This window comes from Oncorhynchus kisutch, linkage group LG14, assembly GCF_002021735.2.
Source record: "Oncorhynchus kisutch isolate 150728-3 linkage group LG14, Okis_V2, whole genome shotgun sequence".
Taxonomy (NCBI): domain Eukaryota; kingdom Metazoa; phylum Chordata; class Actinopteri; order Salmoniformes; family Salmonidae; genus Oncorhynchus; species Oncorhynchus kisutch.
The window spans coordinates 84,921,855-84,941,889 of NC_034187.2; the positions used below are offsets into that span (position 1 = coordinate 84,921,855).

Below are 20,035 nucleotides of genomic sequence, written 5' to 3' on the forward strand. Positions count from 1 at the left end.
GTCAGGGCGTGAGTTGGGATGTGTAGTCTATGTTCTTTTTTTCTATGTTGTATTTCTGTGTTTGGCCTGGTATGGTTCTCAATCAGAGGCAGCTGTCGATCATTGTCTCTAATTGAGAATCATACTTAGGTAGCCTGTTTTCCCCATGTTGGTTGTGGGTGATTATTTTCCCTGTCTGTGTTTGGCCTGGTATGGTTCTCAATCAGAGGCAGCTGTCGATCATTGTCTCTAATTGAGAATCATAGTTAGGTAGCCTGTTTTCCCCATTTTAGTTGTGGGTGATTATTTTTCCGTTTGGTGTTTTTCATCACCTTACAGGACTGTTCGTTTGTCGTTTTTGTTGTTTTGTTCAGTGGTCAGTGTTAAAATAATGAACGCTTACTACGCTGCACCTTGGTCCTCTCTCTCTTTCTCCAGACGACGTTACGATTGGTTAATATGTTAAAATAGCATACAAAAACACAATGTGCCAATATTTGTTCTAAATGTTTTGATAATCTATTATAATAACACTTTATATTCACATGAATTAATCTGTACATTCTGCGCCATAATTCATAAGAACATGTCATTCCAGAATGTTAAAAAAAAAGACAATTCTACAATTTTCTGATGGTATGTTGGTGTTTCGTTGCACCCGAAACCCAAAACAAAACAAATCAAAAACCGTCTAACAGAAATATCAGTGAAATTACAGGTGATCACATAGATAAATACAACTTACAGTGTCATTGCACTGGTGTGTTCTTTGTGGAATGACCAAGAGACATTGCAGACAATTTCAGATCTATTCCTGGATGTTTTTAAAACGGTTCCTTTGCGTCAAAACCAAAAAGGGTAACGGTCGATCCCATTTCAATTCGGTAAATTCAGGTGCCCTGAAATAGAATTGTTTTCCATTCTTAAATTTACTGGATTGACTGAATTCAAATGGAATTGACCTCAAACTTTTTTGTTTTTGTTTTGTTGGGGGACCGATCATTTTGGATGTTTACTCTACTTTTTTTATTCTCCAGTGTAGCGTTGTCCCATATAATGTTGGCTGTGTGGTAATTCTACTACGTTTTCGTAGTAAACATCTGAACTTTGGCAGAGACCGTGTCGACTTCTGCCCCGTAGACATTTTTGTTGCTGCAACATCTCCGTATGAGTTTGAACATGGCCGTGCCTGGCACCACCAGACTGGGGACTCCTGCCAGGATAAAGATGATGACGTAAATCCAAGCCGGATACTCCAACACCTCCAGAGTGGGGAAGTCCTCCTGCAGGTCACAGAGATGAGAAATAAGTCTGGGAGAAGGACGCTCTAGCTACACGTTGGTGGTGGATGAGGGGAGCTTCTCCTCTTACAGCGGTTTGACATATGGAAAAGCACTATATACAGTAAATGCTATCAGTTATAATTATTAATATCTAGAAAGAAAAAACTGACTACATGTGACAGGTCAGAAGTCAGTTTAGTTCCCCTTGACTCCTGTTTCAACCCAAGGGGTGGCGTAGTTTAGCAACACCTAGTGTTCAGTTACACAATAGGTTATCATCTGGGAGGGATTAGAACTTCTCAGAGTAGGAGTGCAGATCTAGGATCAGCTCCTTCCTGTCCATGTTATCATGTTTGTTGTGATCTCAAACGGTAAAACTGATTACTGATCAGTAATCCGACTCTCAGACGCTTAACCAGATTTGAACGTAGTGGAGAAACATTACCGAGCTTGGATTCCAGGCGATGTAGGTGACGTTGGAGCTGACTTTGGTGACGAAGTAGAAGACGAAGATTACTAAGACGATTAAAGGGCTGACGAACCTCCAGGTCACCTGCCAGAACAGGTTGGGCTTGTGACCAATCATGAACTCTATGTCCTTGTTAAACCTGTAGAATAAGACTTAATTAACTTCATGGAAGAAGGCCATTTGTCTCCTGCTGTACTCAACCACTCTGAAACAGACAAATGCAAATGTTGGAGAGGCTGGGGGGGCTTTATTGGGGACGAGGAGAGACAAAACGTATGCATCAGTTTCAGACCTCTCTTGAACTGATCCGTTTCAGACCTCTCTTGAACTGATCAGTTTCAGACCTCTCTTGAACTGATCAGTTTCAGACCTCTCTTGAACTGATCCGTTTCAGAACTCTCTTGAACTGATCAGTTTCAGACCTCTCTTGAACTGATCCGTTTCAGAACTCTCTTGAACTGATCTGTTCCAGACCTCTCTTGAACTGATCAGTTTCAGACCTCTCTTGAACTGATCCGTTTCAGAACTCTCTTGAACTGATCAGTTTCAGACCTCTCTTGAACTGATCAGTTTCAGACCTCTCTTGAACTGATCAGTTTCAGACCTCTCTTGAACTGATCAGTTTCAGACCTCTCTTGAACCGATCACTGTTTGATGCTCATCGGGAACACAAGCAATTAGGTGCAGCATTAACCTTTGGTTACTACATTTATATGCCAACTTTGTAGCCTCGTTAAACCAGCCTTATCTTGGAATCTCACATTTTGTTTCACTTTACGTATCAAGAGAAGTGGAACAGAACATGAGCTTGCAAGATCAGGCTGGGTTAATGAGGCTACCAACTTTGGCATCATTAAGATGGACAAACATTAGTTAGTTAGCTATTGCCAAAATGCACAGCTACTTGGATTTATTTCTGTGTTGGCTAATGCCTCAAAAAGTTGGGTTGGATCGGGGAGGAAGAGGAGGTGAACACTCACCTGTCTATGCCATAGATGTAGACCACAGCTATCATCTCACAGAAGGCGATGACTAGGAGAGGGATGGAGCCGGCAAAGCTGTCGAACAGAGCCAGCCAGTAGTTACCAGAACTCTGAGCAAATATCAGGGCAATGATGAATGACACCAGACAGACAATACCTGAAACAGAAGACACAAACACTGAGTTATTTCATCAAGGAACATTTGACCAGTGGTCTTCATCTTTAGTCCTGGAGAGCTACTGCATGTGCAGGTGTTTGTTCCAGCCCAGCACTAAGCTCACCAGGACAGGAGATGGAGACCCCTGCATTGGAAATGTATATTGTGCCATGCGTCCATTGATATCCCGGGGGTCTCAATTGATTCGAGCAAAGTTATTTACCAGTGATCGCCTCCTTAGGCCACCGTTTAGGGAAGATGTTGAGATCCTGAAGGGGCACCACCGTTCCTTCTATGCTGCCAAACATGGTGGACAGACCCAGACAGAAGAGCATGATGAAGAACAGGATGGACCAGAGAGGAGAGACAGGCATCTTGGTGATGGCCTCTGTGAACACGATAAAGGCCAGACCAGTTCCCTCCACACCCTATTGGAAGACAATGACTCATCATCAGGAAAAACATGATTAAAACCAGATCCATAGATAAACAGTTAAAGAGTTTGGCATACTATTCTCCACGTTGGCACCAAATGTGCCATGACTAACATGTCGGCAATTGAAATGGGGTGAAAGGCTTTTGATTTCTGGTGACCGACCATATATCACTGAGAAAGTTTGTCATTTCAATACTTGACTGAGGGAAGGTTTGACGTTTCTATACCTGACTGAGGGAAAGTTTGACGTTTCTATACCTGACTGAGGGAAGGTTTGACGTTTCTATACCTGACTGAGGGAAGGTTTGACGTTTCTATACCTGACTGAGGGAAAGTTTGACGTTTCTATACCTGACTGAGGGAAGGTTTGACGTTTCTATACCTGACTGAGGGAAGGTTTGACGTTTCTATACCTGACTGAGGGAAAGTTTGACGTTTCTGTACCTGACTGAGGAAAGTTTGCAAGTCGCAGGTTTTGAGGTCCAGACTCTGGATGGTCTCTGGGAAGGTGCCGTTTAGATTCTGTAGGGATTCTGCATAGTTGCCTTCTGTGATGTTGCCCTCAGCAAGGCTGAAAGCATTCAGCAGGGCCAAGATGTTTCTGTATGGGACAACACACAGAGCCAGTAAGGTTGAGATGGAGGTAGGTCGAGTACAAACTGTTTATCAGGTTTAACCATTTTCCCAACAATAATACACGACACAACAATAATCAATAATACACAACAACAATAATCAATAATAAACAACAATAATACACAACAACAATAATACACGACACAACAATAATCAATAATACACAACAATAATACACAACAATAATACACAACAATAATACACAACAACAATAATCAATAATACACAACAATAATAATCAATAATACACAACAACAATAATACACAACAACAATAATACACAACAACAATAATCAATAATACACAACAACAATAATCAATAATACACAACAATAATACACAACAACAATAATCAATAATACACAACAACAATAATCAATAATACACAACAACAATAATCAATAATACACAACAACAATAATCAATAATACACAACAACAATAATACACGACACAACATTAATCAATAATACACAACAACAATAATCACGAATACACAACAACAATAATCAATAATACGCAACAATAATACAAACAACAATAATACACAACAATAATAATCAATAATACACAACAACAATAATCAATAATACACAACAATAATAATCAATAATACACAACAACAATAATCAATAATACACAACAATAATACACAACAACAATAATCAATAATACACAACAACAATAATCAATAATACACAACAACAATAATCAATAATACACAACAATAATAATCAATAATACACAACAACAATAATACACAACAACAATAATACACAACAACAATAATCAATAATACACAACAACAATAATCAATAATACACAACAATAATACACAACAATAATAAACAACACAACAATAATACACAACAATAATACACAACAATAATACACAACAATAATACACAACAATAATACACAACAATAATACACAACAATAATACACAACAATAATAATCAACACAACAGTAATACACAACAATAATACACAACAATAATACACAACACAAAAATAAAACACCAAACCACAACGCCACTACATGCTAGAATTCGCTAGCAATGCACAGTGCAGAATATCAAGACAAGAAAAAACATCAAAACAAAATTATCATTGTTTTGAGACCGTTCTGAACGTCCATTCAGTGCCAGTCTTCCCGGACACAGACTAAACCTAGTCCTGGCCTAAATAAAACCAAGCTCAGAGCCCCAACGTAGCCTGAATGAAAACACGTACCCTTCCAGACAGTCGTCGAACCTCTCTGTGGCCCTGAAACCTATGATGGAGTAGATGACTGTAGCAGCGTAGACGGATGTGAAGCCATTGATGATGGAGATGATCACGGCATCCTGCTCACAGTTGTTGCTGGAGAAACAGAATAGTGGAGTCCATTGAAGAGTCGAGATAGATTTGTCTATCTAATGTGTAAATATAGGATGGAGTCCCAAATGGGACCCTATTCCCTACTACATAGTGAACTCTTCTTAACCAGGTCTTATAGGGCTCTGGTCAAAAGCAGTGCAGTACGTAGTAGGGAATAGAGTCCCGTTTAGGACGAAGTCATCGATAAATATTTGGGCACTTACTGTACAGAGTTGTAGCTGGAGAAGGAGATGAGACCTCCAAAGGCCAAGGAGAAAGAGTAGAACACCTGGGCACCTGCATCCAGCCAGGTAGACGGGTTCATCAACTCATTTAGCTATGAGAAGACAATCATCAATGTATACTGCCACACAACAAAACAGATCTCATGCCTGAAAACATCTGAGAAACGTTGATTTTCAGGGTTGAATTATCACTTTGAGAGGAAATACGTACATCGGGGGTGAAGAGGAACTTGATTCCATCCAGAGAACCTTTGAGAGTCAGTCCTCTGATCAGGAAGATGGTGAGGACCACGTATGGCAGAGTGGATGTTACGTACACTGCCTGTGATGACAGAGAGGGTAGAATCACCTTGTCATCGATGAGGTGAACTACGCACTGCATTTCTATCCAATAAATAGCACTAAAAATTGAAAATAAAAACCATATTGTGGGAAACACTTCCAACTATGTCTAGAATCCTGTCTAAATTAAACCAGAAGAGATTGTGTATCGTACCTCGCCAGTGGTCTCAATGGGACCGTGTATCGTACCTTTCCAGTGGTCTTAATGGGACCGGGTATCGTACCTTTTCAGTGGTCTTAATGGGACCGGGTATCGTACCTTGCCAGTGGTCTCAATGGGACCGGGTATCGTACCTTGCCAGTGGTCTCAATGGGACAGTGTATCGTACCTTGCCAGTGGTCTCAATGGGACCGTGTATCATACCTTTCCAGTGGTCTCAATGGGACCGGGTATCGTACCTTGCCAGTGGTCTCAATGGGACCGGTTATCGTACCTTGTCAGTGGTCTCAATGGGACCGGGTATCGTACCTTTCCAGTGGTCTCAATGCCACGAAGGCAGCAAACGTACAACAGCAGCCAGGCACACAGTAGACACAACACCATCCACCACTGCAGTCCTCCAGAGTCCCCAATGGATGTGGACGTGTTGAGTGTGTCTCTGTACCAGAAATAATCCACTGGGGAACTCCGGGCACATTCTGAGACCAAATCTACAGAGGGCAGCAAATACACTGTTAAACCCAAAGGCCAGTCCAGCAGCATTCTGATTCCAGACCTACAGGGGGCAGCAAAAACACTGTTAAACCCAAAGGCCAGTCCAGCAGCATTCTGATTCCAGACCTACAGGGGGAAGCAAAAACACAGTTAAACCCAAAGGCCAGTCCAGCAGCATTCTGATTCCAGACCTACAGGGGGCAGCAAAAACACTGTTAAACCCAAAGGCCAGTCCAGCAGCATTCTGATTCCAGACCTACAGGGGGCAGCAAAAACACAGTTAAACCCAAAGGCCAGTCCAGCAGCATTCTGATTCCAGACCTACAGGAGGCAGCAGAAACACTGTTAAACCCAAAGGCCAGTCCAGCAGCATTCTGATTCCAGACCTACAGGGGGCAGCAAAAATACGGTCAAGCCCAAATGCCAGTCCAGCAGCATTTAGCCTGATATTGACTTATGTAGATCCAGCTAGATGCCTCATAAGATAAGGACCCTGAACATTTCATCATTAGACCCCTTTTGAGGTCTTAAAAACATTTGAGAAAATTAGTGACTTTAAATCCATACAGAATATGAACATACCTGTCAGGTTGGCATTGACAGGACACTGACTCCATGGCAGAGGGTTCTGGAAGGAGTTGAAGAAGTACCACATCACCCAGGCGATTATAGTGTTGTAGTACATACCCACCAGGAAGGAGACTAACAAGGAAGCGATGCCTGTAGGACACAATCATTTCAGATATCACCACATATAAGTGGTGCCTGAGGCCAGAGGAGGCTGGTGGGAGGAGCAATAGAAGGACGGGCTCATTGTAATGGCTGTCATGGAATTGACGGAACGGAGTCAAACACGTGGTTTCCATGACGTTTGATGTGTTTGATTCGTTCCATGTATTCCATTCCAGCCATTACAATGAGCCCCTTCCTCCTGGGCCTCTGCTCAAAATAGTTCACTCTGTAGGGAACTATTTTGTATGCAGGCCTATAAGAAGGAGAAGATAGATACATACTCTACAAATATGATAACCTCACTTTCGCAGACTGCAGAACATTCCTTCTTGACGTTGGACGTTTAACTACATACTTCTCTAAAAAAACAGGACACAGGGGTTTTCCTACTGTTTCTGTCGGACTCACCAACACCAGTCAGATATGGGTTAATGGCCGTCCACACTCCCACACTGCCGCTCCTGAGGCGCTGTCCGATGGCAAACTCCAGGTGCAGCAGTGGAATCCCCTCCAGAACCAGCAGGATCAGGAATGGGATCATAAACGCTCCTGGGAACACAGGATCAGGAATGGAATCATAAAACGCTCCTGGGAACACAGGATCAGGAATGGAATCATAAACGCTCCTGGGAACACAGGATCAGGAATGGAATCATAAAACGCTCCTGGGAACACAAGATCAGGAATGGGATCGTAAACGCTCCTGGGAATGTGAGATAGGAAATGAGAATGACAGGTATCATCATAAAAACCTAAAATGGAAAAAGAGAGGTATCATAAAATGATTGATACCAGATCTGTATGTACTGAAGCCAACTTCTGGTATCAGGCTATTGAAGTCAGTAAAGTACACCCACACAAGGTCGTCACGCTGCTGCTCCCCTGTGACCATTCAACCCCTGAACAGTCTTTACTCTGTCTCCACGGCAACAAGCATGCATTTATTCATCACTGCCACAGTTATTATTATACAGTACTATTTCTATTTTTTTAAATAAAATACAAAAAAGACCATTCTCATTATTTTACTGTATTTCACTAGTCTTGCATGTTGGAATGCTGGAAACCTCATATTTTCTACTGTACCCTGCAATTATACCTCCAACACTGTACATGTGACTATTAAACAATCTGAACGTGAACAACATATAAGGGCATAGGGGGAGACCCAAATGCAGACACAGGAGGCAGATGGTTGAGCTCCGATATATTTATTATAGCGAAACGGCTAGGCAAACGGCAGGTCGGGGTCAGGCGGAGTGGTCAGGCGGAGTGGTCAGGTGGAGTGGACAGGCGGAGTGGTCAGGCGGAGTGGTCAGGCGGAGTGGTCAGGCGGAGTGGACAGGCGGAGTGGACAGGCGGAGTGGACAGGCGGAGTGGTCAGGCGGAGTGGTCAGGCGGAGTGGACAGGCGGAGTGGACAGGCGGAGTGGTCAGGCGGAGTGGTCAGGCGGAGTGGTCAGGCGGAGTGGTCAGGCGGAGTGGTCAGGCGGAGTGGACAGGCGGAGTGGACAGGCGGAGTTGACAGGCGGAGTGGTCAGGCGGAGTGGTCAGGCGGAGTGGATTCAGTGTCGGGACAGGCAAGGGTCAAAACCAGGAGGGCTAGAGGGAAAAACAGAGACTGGGGGAAAAACAGAGACTGGGGGAAAACAGAGACTGGGGGAAAACAGAGACTGGGGAAAAACAGAGACTGGGGGGAAAAGAGAGACTGGGGGAACAAACAGAGACTGGGGGAACAAACAGAGGAGTGAGGAAAACCGCTGGTTGACTTAAACAAAACAAGACGAACTGGTACAGAGAGACAGGAAACACAGGGATAAATACACTGGTACAGAGAGACAGGAAACACAGGGATAAATACACTGGTACAGAGAGACAGGAAACACAGGGATAAATACACTGGTACAGAGAGACAGGAAACACAGGGATAAATACACTCGTACAGAGAGACAGGAAACACAGGGATAAATACACTGGTACAGAGAGACAGGAAACACAGGGATAAATACACTGGAACAGAGAGACAGGAAACACGGGGATATATACACTGGTACAGAAAGACAGGAAACACAGGGATAAATACACTGGTACAGAGAGACTAGGAAACACAGGGATAAATACACTGGTACAGAGAGACAGGAAAGACAGGGATAAATACACTGGTACAGAGAGACAGGAAACACAGGGATAAATACACTGGTACAGAGAGACTAGGAAACACAGGGATAAATACACTGGCACAGAGAGACAGGACACACAGGGATAAATACACTGGTACAGAGAGACAGGAAACACAGGGATAAATACACTGGAACAGAGAGACAGAAAACACAGGGATAAATACACTGGTACAGAGAGACAGGAAACACAGGGATAAATACACTGGAACAGAGAGACAGGGAACACAGGGATAAATACACTGGCACAGAGAGACAGGGAACACAGGGATAAATACACTGGCACAGAGAGACAGGAAACACAGGGATAAATACACTGGTACAGAGAGACAGGAAACACAGGGATAAATACACTGGTACAGAGAGACAGGAAACACTAGGATAAATACACTGGCACAGAGAGACAGGAAACACAGGGATAAATACACTGGCACAGAGAGACAGGAAACACAGGGATAAATACACTGGTACAGAGAGACAGGAAACACAGGGATAAATACACTGGCACAGAGAGACAGGAAACACAAGGATAAATACACTGGCACAGAGAGACAGGAAACACAGGGATAAATACACTGGTACAGAGAGACAGGAAACACAGGGATAAATACACTGGTACAGAGAGACAGGAAACACAGAGATAAATACACTGGTACAGACAGACAGGAAACACAGGGATAAATACACCGGGGACTAACGGGGAAAACAGGTGACACCTGGAGGTTTGTTGGAGGCAACAACAAAAGACAGGTGAAACAGATCAGGGCGTGACACAGCAACCTGCAACACGGTACATGTGACAGGTGAAACAGATCAGGGCGTGACACAGCAACCTGCAACACGGTACATGTGACTAGTGAACAATAGAGGAGTGGGACAACATTCCACAATCAACAGCCTGATCAACTGTATGGGAAGGACATGTGTCACGCTGCATGAGGCAAATGGTGGTCACACCAGGCACTGACTGGTTTTCTGATCCACCCCCCCCTACCTTATTTTCTTAAGGTATCTGTAATCAACAGATGCATATCTGTATTCCCAGTCATGTGAAGTCCATAGATTAGGGCCTAATGAATTTATTTCAATTGACTGATTTCCTCATATGAACTGTAACTCGGTTACATCGTTGGAAATGTTGCGTGTTGCGTTTATATTTTTGTTCAGTGTATTTCCTAATTTACAACTATGTCTAATAAATGTTACATTTTCTAGAGTACACAGTGTGAGGGAGTACCTTCTCTACCATCTCAGTTTCCTTCATTATGACATCACGGAGTGGTCTAATTGTCTGTCAGGACTCTGAGGAGTTTCCTTCATTATGACATCCCGGAGTGGTCTAATTGTCTGTCAGGACTCTGAGGAGTTTCCTTCATTATGACATCCCGGAGTGGTCTACTTGTCTGTCAGGACTCTGAGGAGTTTCCTTCATTATGACATCCCGGAGTGGTCTAATTGTCTGTCAGGACTCTGAGGAGTTTCCTTCATTATGACATCCCGGAGTGGTCCAATAGGTGGTTATCAACTAAACGTCACAATAAGGTGCAGAGCGTTCGATTTGTCTGATGGGGTGCAAGGAGACCCACAGCTTCACTAAAACCATTGACAACTGCGTGCCGGTTTCAAGGGATTGTCAAATACATTTGAACTATTTGGTTGTAATGACATCACGTCTTAAAGACCACAGTCAGAAACACACATCTCCGACTATTCCATGCAAAACAATTGTGCACATTTACAGTGCATTCAGAAAGTATTCATACCCCTTGACTTATATGACATTTTGCTGTGTTACAGCCTGAATTCAAGGTGGATGAAAATAATCAGATGGACACACTTCCTCTCCCAGACCCCCACATGTATGTGTGTTTGAGCGCACACACACACACACACACACACACACACACACACACACACACACACACACACACACACACACACACACACACACACACACACACACACACACACACACACACACACACACACACACACACACACACACACACACACACACACCTCACTTCCCATTCTTGATTTCCATGGCAACCCCCACAGGAACCTTTCCCCAATAGAATCTTTCCCCCATAGGAACCAAACCTGTTGGAATTCTCACAAACAATCGCAACATTGTTTCTATAATATATAGAACTTTTCTCCAGCTCTGGTATATAAAGCTTATTTGAGGCCTTGATCACAATTCATTCTGTGGCAGCACAATGACCAAACAATATACTGTATGTGAGGCTCTTGATCATTTCTTTGATCACGACACTGGTGAAGAGGAGAGAGTCCTTGTTAAACTTTGACACAAAGTAGTCTGTGATAAATAGCACAATATGTTTCATCTGAGTATTTGTTATAGTCTAAATAATTCATACATTATGCTGTATGAGCTCAGGACAATGAGGCCTACAGGCCATAAATAGCTAATAGAAGTTCAAAACACATAATGTTCAGAAGAACTTAAGTTGATAGAAAGATGTAACACAACATTAGGTGATAATATATGGATTATTATGGATTTATAATCAGCTGTAAACCCACCCGGAGGTGTTTCCTTCATTGTGACATCATGGAGTGGTCTTATTGTCTGTCACGACCTCTTTATGGACGTACAAGATTATTATATGACATATTACTGCTATATGATTATATTATTACATGATAAGACGAGTGCTCATCGTTCTTTATCAATGTAACAATCATCAATGTCAAAAGCCCTGCCAAGACGGAACAACATACTATTTTTTACACATTTCCCTTTTCCCAGTGCACTGCTTTAGACCAGAACCCTATGGCACCCTATTCCCTATTTAGGGCTTTACTTTTGAATAAGGCCTATAGGGCTCTGGTAGTGCACTGTGAAGAGTATAGGGTGCCACTTGGTACGCAAATCTGTGAGAGCCTGCTACAGAGAGCCTGGTATGGAGAGCCTGGTACAGAGAGTCTGGTACAGAGAGCCTGGCACTGAGAGCCTGGTACTGAGAGCCTGGTACAGAGAGCCTGGTACAGAAAGCCTGGTACAGAGGGCCTGGTACGGAGAGCCTGGTACGGAGAGCCTGGTACGGCGAGCCTGGTACAGAGAGCCTGGTACAGAGAGCCTGGTACGGCGAGCCTGGTACAGAGAGCCTGGTACAGAAAGCCTGGTACAGAGAGCCTGGTACAGAGAGCCTGGAACAGAGAGCCTGGTACAGAGAGCCTGGTACGGCGAGCCTGGTACAGAGAGCCTGGTACAGAAAGCCTGGTACAGAGAGCCTGGTACGGAGAGCCTGGTACAGAGAGCCTGGTACGGAGAGCCTGGTACAGAGAGCCTGGAACAGAGAGCCTGGTACGGCGAGCCTGGTACAGAGAGCCTGGTACAGAAAGCTTGGTACAGAGAGCCTGGTACAGAGAGCCTGGAACAGAGAGCCTGGTACAGAGAGCCTGGTAAAGAGAGCCTGGAACAGAGAGCCTGGTACAGAGAGCCTGGTACAGAGAGCCTGGTACAGAGAGCCTGGTACAGAGAGCCTAGAACAGAGAGCCTGGCCGGGGGCTGAGAGTAACCTCAGGCTGAAAGTCCAGTATCCCATCAAGAGTATCCATGTGACAGTAGCTAAACAGAGCTAGATAAGGTGGTGGGTGTAAACTGGCTGAGGATGTAAACGGAGTGGTGGGTGTAAACTGGGTGCGGGTGTAAACTGGGTAAGGATGTAAACTAGGTGAGGGTGTAAACTGGGTAAGGATGTAAACTAGGTGAGGGTGTAAACTAGGTGAGGGTGTAAACTAGGTGAGGGTGTAAACTGGCTGAGGGTGTAAACTGGGTGAGGGTGTAAACTGGGTGAGGGTGTAAACTGGGTGCGGGTGTAAATTGGGTAAGGATGTAAACTAGGTGAGGGTGTAAACTGGTTGAGGGTGTAAACTAGGTGAGGGTGTAAACTAGGTGAGGGTGTAAACTGGGTGAGGGTGTAAACTAGGTGAGGGTGTAAACTAGGTGAGGGTGTAAACTAGGTGAGGGTGTAAACTAGGTGAGGGTGTAAACAGAGTGGGGGTGTAAACTAGGTGAGGGTGTAAACTAGGTGAGGGTGTAAACAGAGTGAGGGTGTAAACTAGGTGAGGGTGTAAACTGGGTGAGGGTGTAAACTAGGTGAGGGTGTAAACAGAGTGGGGGTGTAAACTAGGTGAGGGTGTAAACTAGGTGAGGGTGTAAACTAGGTGAGGGTGTAAACAGAGTGGGGGTGTAAACTAGGTGAGGGTGTAAACTAGGTGAGGGTGTAAACTAGGTGAGGGTGTAAACAGAGTTGGGGTGTAAACTAGGTGAGGGTGTAAACTAGGTGAGGGTGTAAACAGAGTGGGGGTGTAAACTAGGTGAGGGTGTAAACAGAGTGGGGGGTGTAAATGGGGAAAGGGAGATCAACGGAGTGTTAAGAAGACTGCCCAAATCTGCCTAATGTGTTTATTAGTAACTCTATGTTCATAAACACTCTCCTCAAACAATAGCATGGTATTATTCCACTGTAATTGTTACTGTAAATACACATCTATCTAAACGTTTAGTCCCATTTATCATTTCCAAGTCTTTCTGGTTTTGACCTGGAGTTTGACCTGAACCCAGGTGTTCCCAAACCTTTTCTGACCTGCGACCCCATTTTATACATTTTTATACTTAAAAAAAAATATTTGGGCTATGACAGGTTATTACAAATCAGTCTGACAGTACTTTTTGACAGTATTTCAGTCTGAAGAAAGTATGGTTTGAAGTGACTGAAATACATCAGAAAGGTAGTGGGAAGTTCAGAACACCATCAGGCAATACTTTTGGTATGATCTCCTGTGTAGAAAAGAGCATCATCATTGTTGGCATTGTAGATGGAAACAGAAGACAAATTCTTATGTTGCCTCCCCTCTGGAATAGATAGTGAAAAGTAACTAATACAACTCTCAAGGTTTTAGGGAAGACGAGACATGGCTGAAGATGAACTGCCAACGTTACGTAAACACTTGGACATGACTCAGCCATTTGAACTTGACTTGCATTTGACTTTAAAAAAAAGGAATTACAACCTTTCAGCTACAATCTATAGCTGATAGGTGTCCTTGCCAAGGAAACATAAACATGGGCGTGTCTTTTTCAGGGTCTCCACAGGTTCTACACGTGTTACTTCATAGATAGGCTACGACACTGCCCTCGTCGATCTCTGAACGGTGGTCACATTCATTAGGACACACTGTAGTAAAACTGTACCAAAACCTTGTTGCAACCGACCACACAGGGAACACAAAGACAAACGGAAATCTTAGATTATTTTGTATTCTTATTTTAGAACAGGAAGGGAGGGGGGGGGGGGGGGTGGTGTAGGTCAGTTTTAATAGTGCAGATTAGGTTGTAGATTCCCTCAATGTAAATGTCTGTATCATTTCCAATCCCCTATATATATGTTATATATGTTGTTGTATATATACATACATACATATCTTTAAAAAATATATTTTCCTTTATTATGTTCCCCTAACCCTACCCACCCCTCCCCTAATTGCAGTAAACTAATGGACAACAACACTTAGGTTTCTACTTCCAGCGTATACATACTATAAACATGTTACAGACACAGTATATTTTACATTAGTTATCTTGCTGTTATTAGTCCCATCCTTCAGCTCCACTCCTTACTTATTATTTGACCCTACCCACCCGTCCCCTAATTAGAGTAAACTAATGGCTTTTACTTCCAGTTTAAACATGTTACGGACACAGTATATTTTACATTAGTTTTTTGCTAAGAGTATAATTATATTATTGTTTAATTGACTCCATGTTTAATTGACTATGACTTTTCAAATCACCCAGTAGTGCTATCTGCAGAGTTAGCTCCAGGTAAATGTTGTCCTTCTTCAACCATTCCTGAACCTGCGTCCAGAAACGAGCTACATATGAACAGTACCAAAACAAGCTACATATGAACAGTACCAAAACAAGCTACATATGAACAGTACCAAAACAAGCTACGTATGAACAGTACCAAAACAAGCTACATATGAACAGTACCAAAACAAGCTACATATGAACAGTACCAAAACAAGCTACATATGAACAGTACCAAAACAAGCTACATATGAACAGTACCAAAACAAGCTACATATGAACAGTACCAAAACAAGCTACATATGAACAGTACCAAAACGAGCTACATATGAACAGTACCAAAACAAGCTACATATGAACAGTACCAAAACAAGCTACATATGAACAGTACCAAAACAAGCTACGTATGAACAGTACCAAAACAAGCTACATATGAACAGTACCAAAACAAGCTACATATGAACAGTACCAAAAAAAGCTACATATGAACAGTACCAAAACAAGCTTGAGAGTCATTACAGCGGGGCCTGTGTAGGAGTCATTACAGTAGTCCTGTGTAGGAGTCATTACAGTAGTCCGGTGTAGGAGTCATTACAGTAGGGCCCGTGTAGGAGTCATTACAGTAGTCCTGTGTAGGAGTCATTACAGTAGGGCCTGTGTAGGAGTCATTACAGTAGGCCTATGTTGGAGTCATTACAGTAGTCCTGTGTAGGAGTCATTACAGTAGGGCCTGTGTAGGAGTCATTACAGTAGTCCTGTGTAGGAGCCATTACAGTAGGCAATATGTAGGAGTCATTACAGTAGGGCCTATGTAGGAGTCATTACAGTAGTCCTGTGTAGGAGTCATTACAGCTGGGCCTGTGTAGGAGTCATTACAGTAGTCCTGTGTAGGAGTCATTACAGTAGTCCTGTGTAGGAGTCATTACAGTAGTCCTGTGTAGGAGTCATTACAGTAGTCCGGTGTAGGAGTCATTACAGTAGGGCCCGTGTAGGAGTCATTACAGTAGTCCTGTGTAGGAGTCATTACAGTAGGGCCTGTGTAGGAGTCATTACAGTAGGCCTATGTTGGAGTCATTACAGTAGTCCTGTGTAGGAGTCATTACAGTAGGGCCTGTGTAGGAGTCATTACAGTAGGCCTATGTAGGAGTGATTACAGTAGGGCATATGTAGGAGTGATTACAGTAGTCATATGTAGGAGTGATTGCAGTAGGGCATATGTAGGAATCATTACAGTAGGGAATATGTAGAAGTCAATACAGTAGGGCATATGTAGGAGTGATTACAGAAGTCCTATGTAAGAGTCATTACAGTAGGCAATATGTAGGAGTCATTACAGTAGGGCCTATGTAGGAGTCAATACAGTAGGTCTATGTAGTAGTCATTACAGTAGGCCTGTGTAGGAGTCATAACAGTAGTGCCTGTGTAGGAGTCATAACAGTAGGGCCTGTGTAGGAGTCATAACAGTAGGGCCTGTGTAGGAGTCATAACAGTAGGGCCTGTGTAGGAGTCATAACAGTAGGGCCTGTGTAGGAGTCATAACAGTAGGGCCTGTGTAGGAGTCATTACAGTAGGCCTGTGTAGGAGTCATAACAGTAGGGCCTGTGTAGGAGTCATAACAGTAGGGCCTGTGTAGGAGTCATAACAGTAGGGTCTGTGTAGGAGTCATAACAGTAGGGCCTGTGTAGGAGTCATAACAGTAGGGCCTGTGTAGGAGTCATTACAGTAGTCCTGTGTAGGAGTCATTACAGTAGTCCTGTGCAGGAGTCATTACAGTAGTCCTGTGTAGGAGTCATTACAGTAGTCCTGTGTAGGAGTCATTACAGTATGGCCTGTGTAGGAGTCATTAAAGTAGGGCCTATGTAGGAGTCAATACAGTAGGTCTATGTAGTAGTCATTACAGTAGGCCTGTGTAGGAGTCATAACAGTAGGGCCTGTGTAGGAGTCATAACAGTAGGGCCTGTGTAGGAGTCATAACAGTAGGGCCTGTGTAGGAGTCATAACAGTAGGGCCTGTGTAGGAGTCATAACAGTAGGGCCTGTGTAGGAGTCATTACAGTAGGCCTGTGTAGGAGTCATAACAGTAGGGCCTGTGTAGGAGTCATAACAGTAGGGCCTGTGTAGGAGTCATAACAGTAGGGCCTGTGTAGGAGTCATAACAGTAGGGCCTGTGTAGGAGTCATTACAGTAGTCCTGTGTAGGAGTCATTACAGTAGTCCTGTGTAGGAGTCATTACAGTAGTCCTGTGTAGGAGTCATTACAGTATGGCCTGTGTAGGAGCCATTACAGTAGGGCCTATGTAGGAGTCAATACAGTAGGTCTATGTAGTAGTCATTGCAGTAGGCCTGTGTAGGAGTCATAACAGTAGGGCCTGTGTAGGAGTCATAACAGTAGGGCCTGTGTAGGAGTCATAACAGTAGGGCCTGTGTAGGAGTCATAACAGTAGGGCCTGTGTAGGAGTCATAACAGTAGGGCCTGTGTAGGAGTCATTACAGTAGGCCTGTGTAGGAGTCATAACAGTAGGGCCTGTGTAGGAGTCATAACAGTAGGGCCTGTGTAGGAGTCATAACAGTAGGGCCTGTGTAGGAGTCATTACAGTAGGGCCTGTGTAGGAGTCATTACAGTAGGGCCTGTGTAGGAGTCATAACAGTAGGGCCTGTGTAGGAGTCATAACAGTAGGGCCTGTGTAGGAGTCATGTTCAGTATTCACATACAGTACCAGTGTTAGATCATAGTTCAGCCTCAATGATGATGGTGGTGGTAAACTCATCATTACGCTTTCTGTTTTTATGAGGGGAGTTTTAACTGGGCCACTTTTCCCCGTCTCCTCTTCCTGGGAGATAACGTACTTCACTGTAAGACTTTCCTCTTCCTGGGAGATAACGTACTTCACTGTAAGACTTTCCTCTCCCTGGGAGATAACGTACTTCACTGTAAGACTTTCCTCTCCCTGGGAGATAACGTACTTCACTGTAAGACTTTCCTCTCCCTGGGAGATAACGTACTTCACTGTAAGACTTTCCTCTCCCTGGGAGATAACGTACTTCACTGTAAGACTTTCCTCTCCCTGGGAGATAACGTACTTCACTGTAAGACTTTCCTCTTCCTGGGAGATAACGTACTTCACTGTAAGACTTTCCTCTCCCTGGGAGATAACGTACTTCACTGTAAGACTTTCCTCTCCCTGGGAGATAACGTACTTCACTGTAAGACTTTCCTCTCCCTGGGAGATAACGTACTTCACTGTAAGACTTTCCTCTCCCTGGGAGATAACGTACCTCACTGTAAGACTTTCCTCTCCCTGGGAGATAACGTACCTCACTGTAAGACTTTCCTCTCCCTGGGAGATAACGTACTTCACTGTAAGACTTTCCTCTCCCTGGGAGATAACGTACTTCACTGTAAGACTTTCCTCTCCCTGGGAGATAACGTACTTCACTGTAAGACTTTCCTCTCCCTGGGAGATAACGTACTTCACTGTAAGACTTTCCTCTCTAATGTATTTCGAGGGATAAACTTGACAAACGAGATCAACGAGGACTGTGAAATGTTTTGCATATCCAGCTGTGAGATATATTTGTATTTTGTAAATATAAAGAATAAAACAACGAAAGAATAAAACAATCTGTAATTTAATTTGACACATTTAGAATTAGTGTTCTTAGCTAGAATCATTGGTAATAATCTACACAACATCGGGCTCTTTTATCCTTTAACTGAAATCTCTGAATTTCCATGACTGAATAACTATCTGTTTATATGGGTCAACTAGTGTTAGCTTAAGATATGGTTTTAAAGCTCTATGTGATTTCTACAGTTCCAATTTGATAAAGCTCCAGAAATGTAGTTATTGACACATTTTACTCTCTTGAAATGAATCGCTCTGTTACAGTTACCTGAACCATTCCTACAGTAGGAGTCATTACAGTAGGCCTGTGTAGGAGTCATTACAGTAGGGAATATGTAGGAGTCATTACAGTAGGGCCTATGTAGGAGTCATTACAGTAGTCCTGTGTGGGAGTCATTACAGTAGGGCCGTGCCCATTACAGTAGTCCTGTGTAGGAGTCATTACAGTAGTCCTGTGTAGGAGTCATTACAGTATGGCCTGTGTAGGAGTCATTACAGTAGTCCTGCGTAGGAGTCATTACAGTAGGGCCTGTGTAGGAGTCATTACAGTCATCCTATGTAGGAGACATTACAGTAGGACCTGTGTATGAGTCATTACAGTAGGCCTATGTAGGAGTGATTATTGTGCAGACCTAAGTGTAATCAACCAACCACAATAAATGACATTTGATCCACCAAAAAATATATTACTTTCAGCGTTCGTTCTTCTACTGCACCCTAAACTCTTAACCCACACAAATCTCCATGGGCTGGTTTCCCAGACACAAAATAAACCTAGTCTTGGACTAAAAAGCACTGTCAATTAAAATGCCCCATTAGACATGTTATATAGTCCAGGACTGGGCTTAATCTGTGTCTGGGAAACCAGCCCCACCTGTATAGTATAACCTACCTCCTCCATGGCTCTGACACAGGTAAGGGAACCTCCACACGTTCCCCAGCCCCACACAGAAGCCCACACAGGTCAGCATGTATTGGGTCTTGTTGTCCCATTTGGGCCTGTCCCCAGCCTCCTCTTTCTCCATCCTTTCCAGCTCCTGGTGGGACGGAATTCGGTCATCCAGACCTGGGTTGGGGAGCTTGGGGAATCTCATGGTGGCCGGCTGGCAGGCTGTGG

The 20,035-nt window shown here is 43.5% G+C and overlaps 1 protein-coding gene across 1 annotated transcript in view; it reads right to left on the minus strand.

Moving 5' to 3' along the window:
* Positions 1 to 475: 475 nt before the first annotated feature.
* Positions 476 to 20,035, minus strand: part of LOC109904372 (sodium-dependent neutral amino acid transporter B(0)AT1) — a 19,772-nt gene continuing 212 nt past the window's right edge. The window contains exons 1-12 of the mRNA XM_031789098.1: positions 19,811 to 20,035; positions 7,685 to 7,825; positions 7,127 to 7,264; positions 6,359 to 6,540; positions 5,759 to 5,869; positions 5,527 to 5,639; positions 5,177 to 5,305; positions 3,752 to 3,908; positions 3,095 to 3,299; positions 2,712 to 2,871; positions 1,708 to 1,870; positions 476 to 1,262 (exon numbers count right to left, since the gene is read on the minus strand). The exon at positions 19,811 to 20,035 is cut by the window's right edge and continues 212 nt beyond it. Of these exons, the coding sequence (XP_031644958.1) occupies positions 1,059 to 1,262; positions 1,708 to 1,870; positions 2,712 to 2,871; positions 3,095 to 3,299; positions 3,752 to 3,908; positions 5,177 to 5,305; positions 5,527 to 5,639; positions 5,759 to 5,869; positions 6,359 to 6,540; positions 7,127 to 7,264; positions 7,685 to 7,825; positions 19,811 to 20,012 (1,905 nt within the window). The 5' untranslated portion in view covers positions 20,013 to 20,035 and the 3' untranslated portion in view covers positions 476 to 1,058. The remainder of the gene's footprint in view (positions 1,263 to 1,707; positions 1,871 to 2,711; positions 2,872 to 3,094; positions 3,300 to 3,751; positions 3,909 to 5,176; positions 5,306 to 5,526; positions 5,640 to 5,758; positions 5,870 to 6,358; positions 6,541 to 7,126; positions 7,265 to 7,684; positions 7,826 to 19,810) is intronic.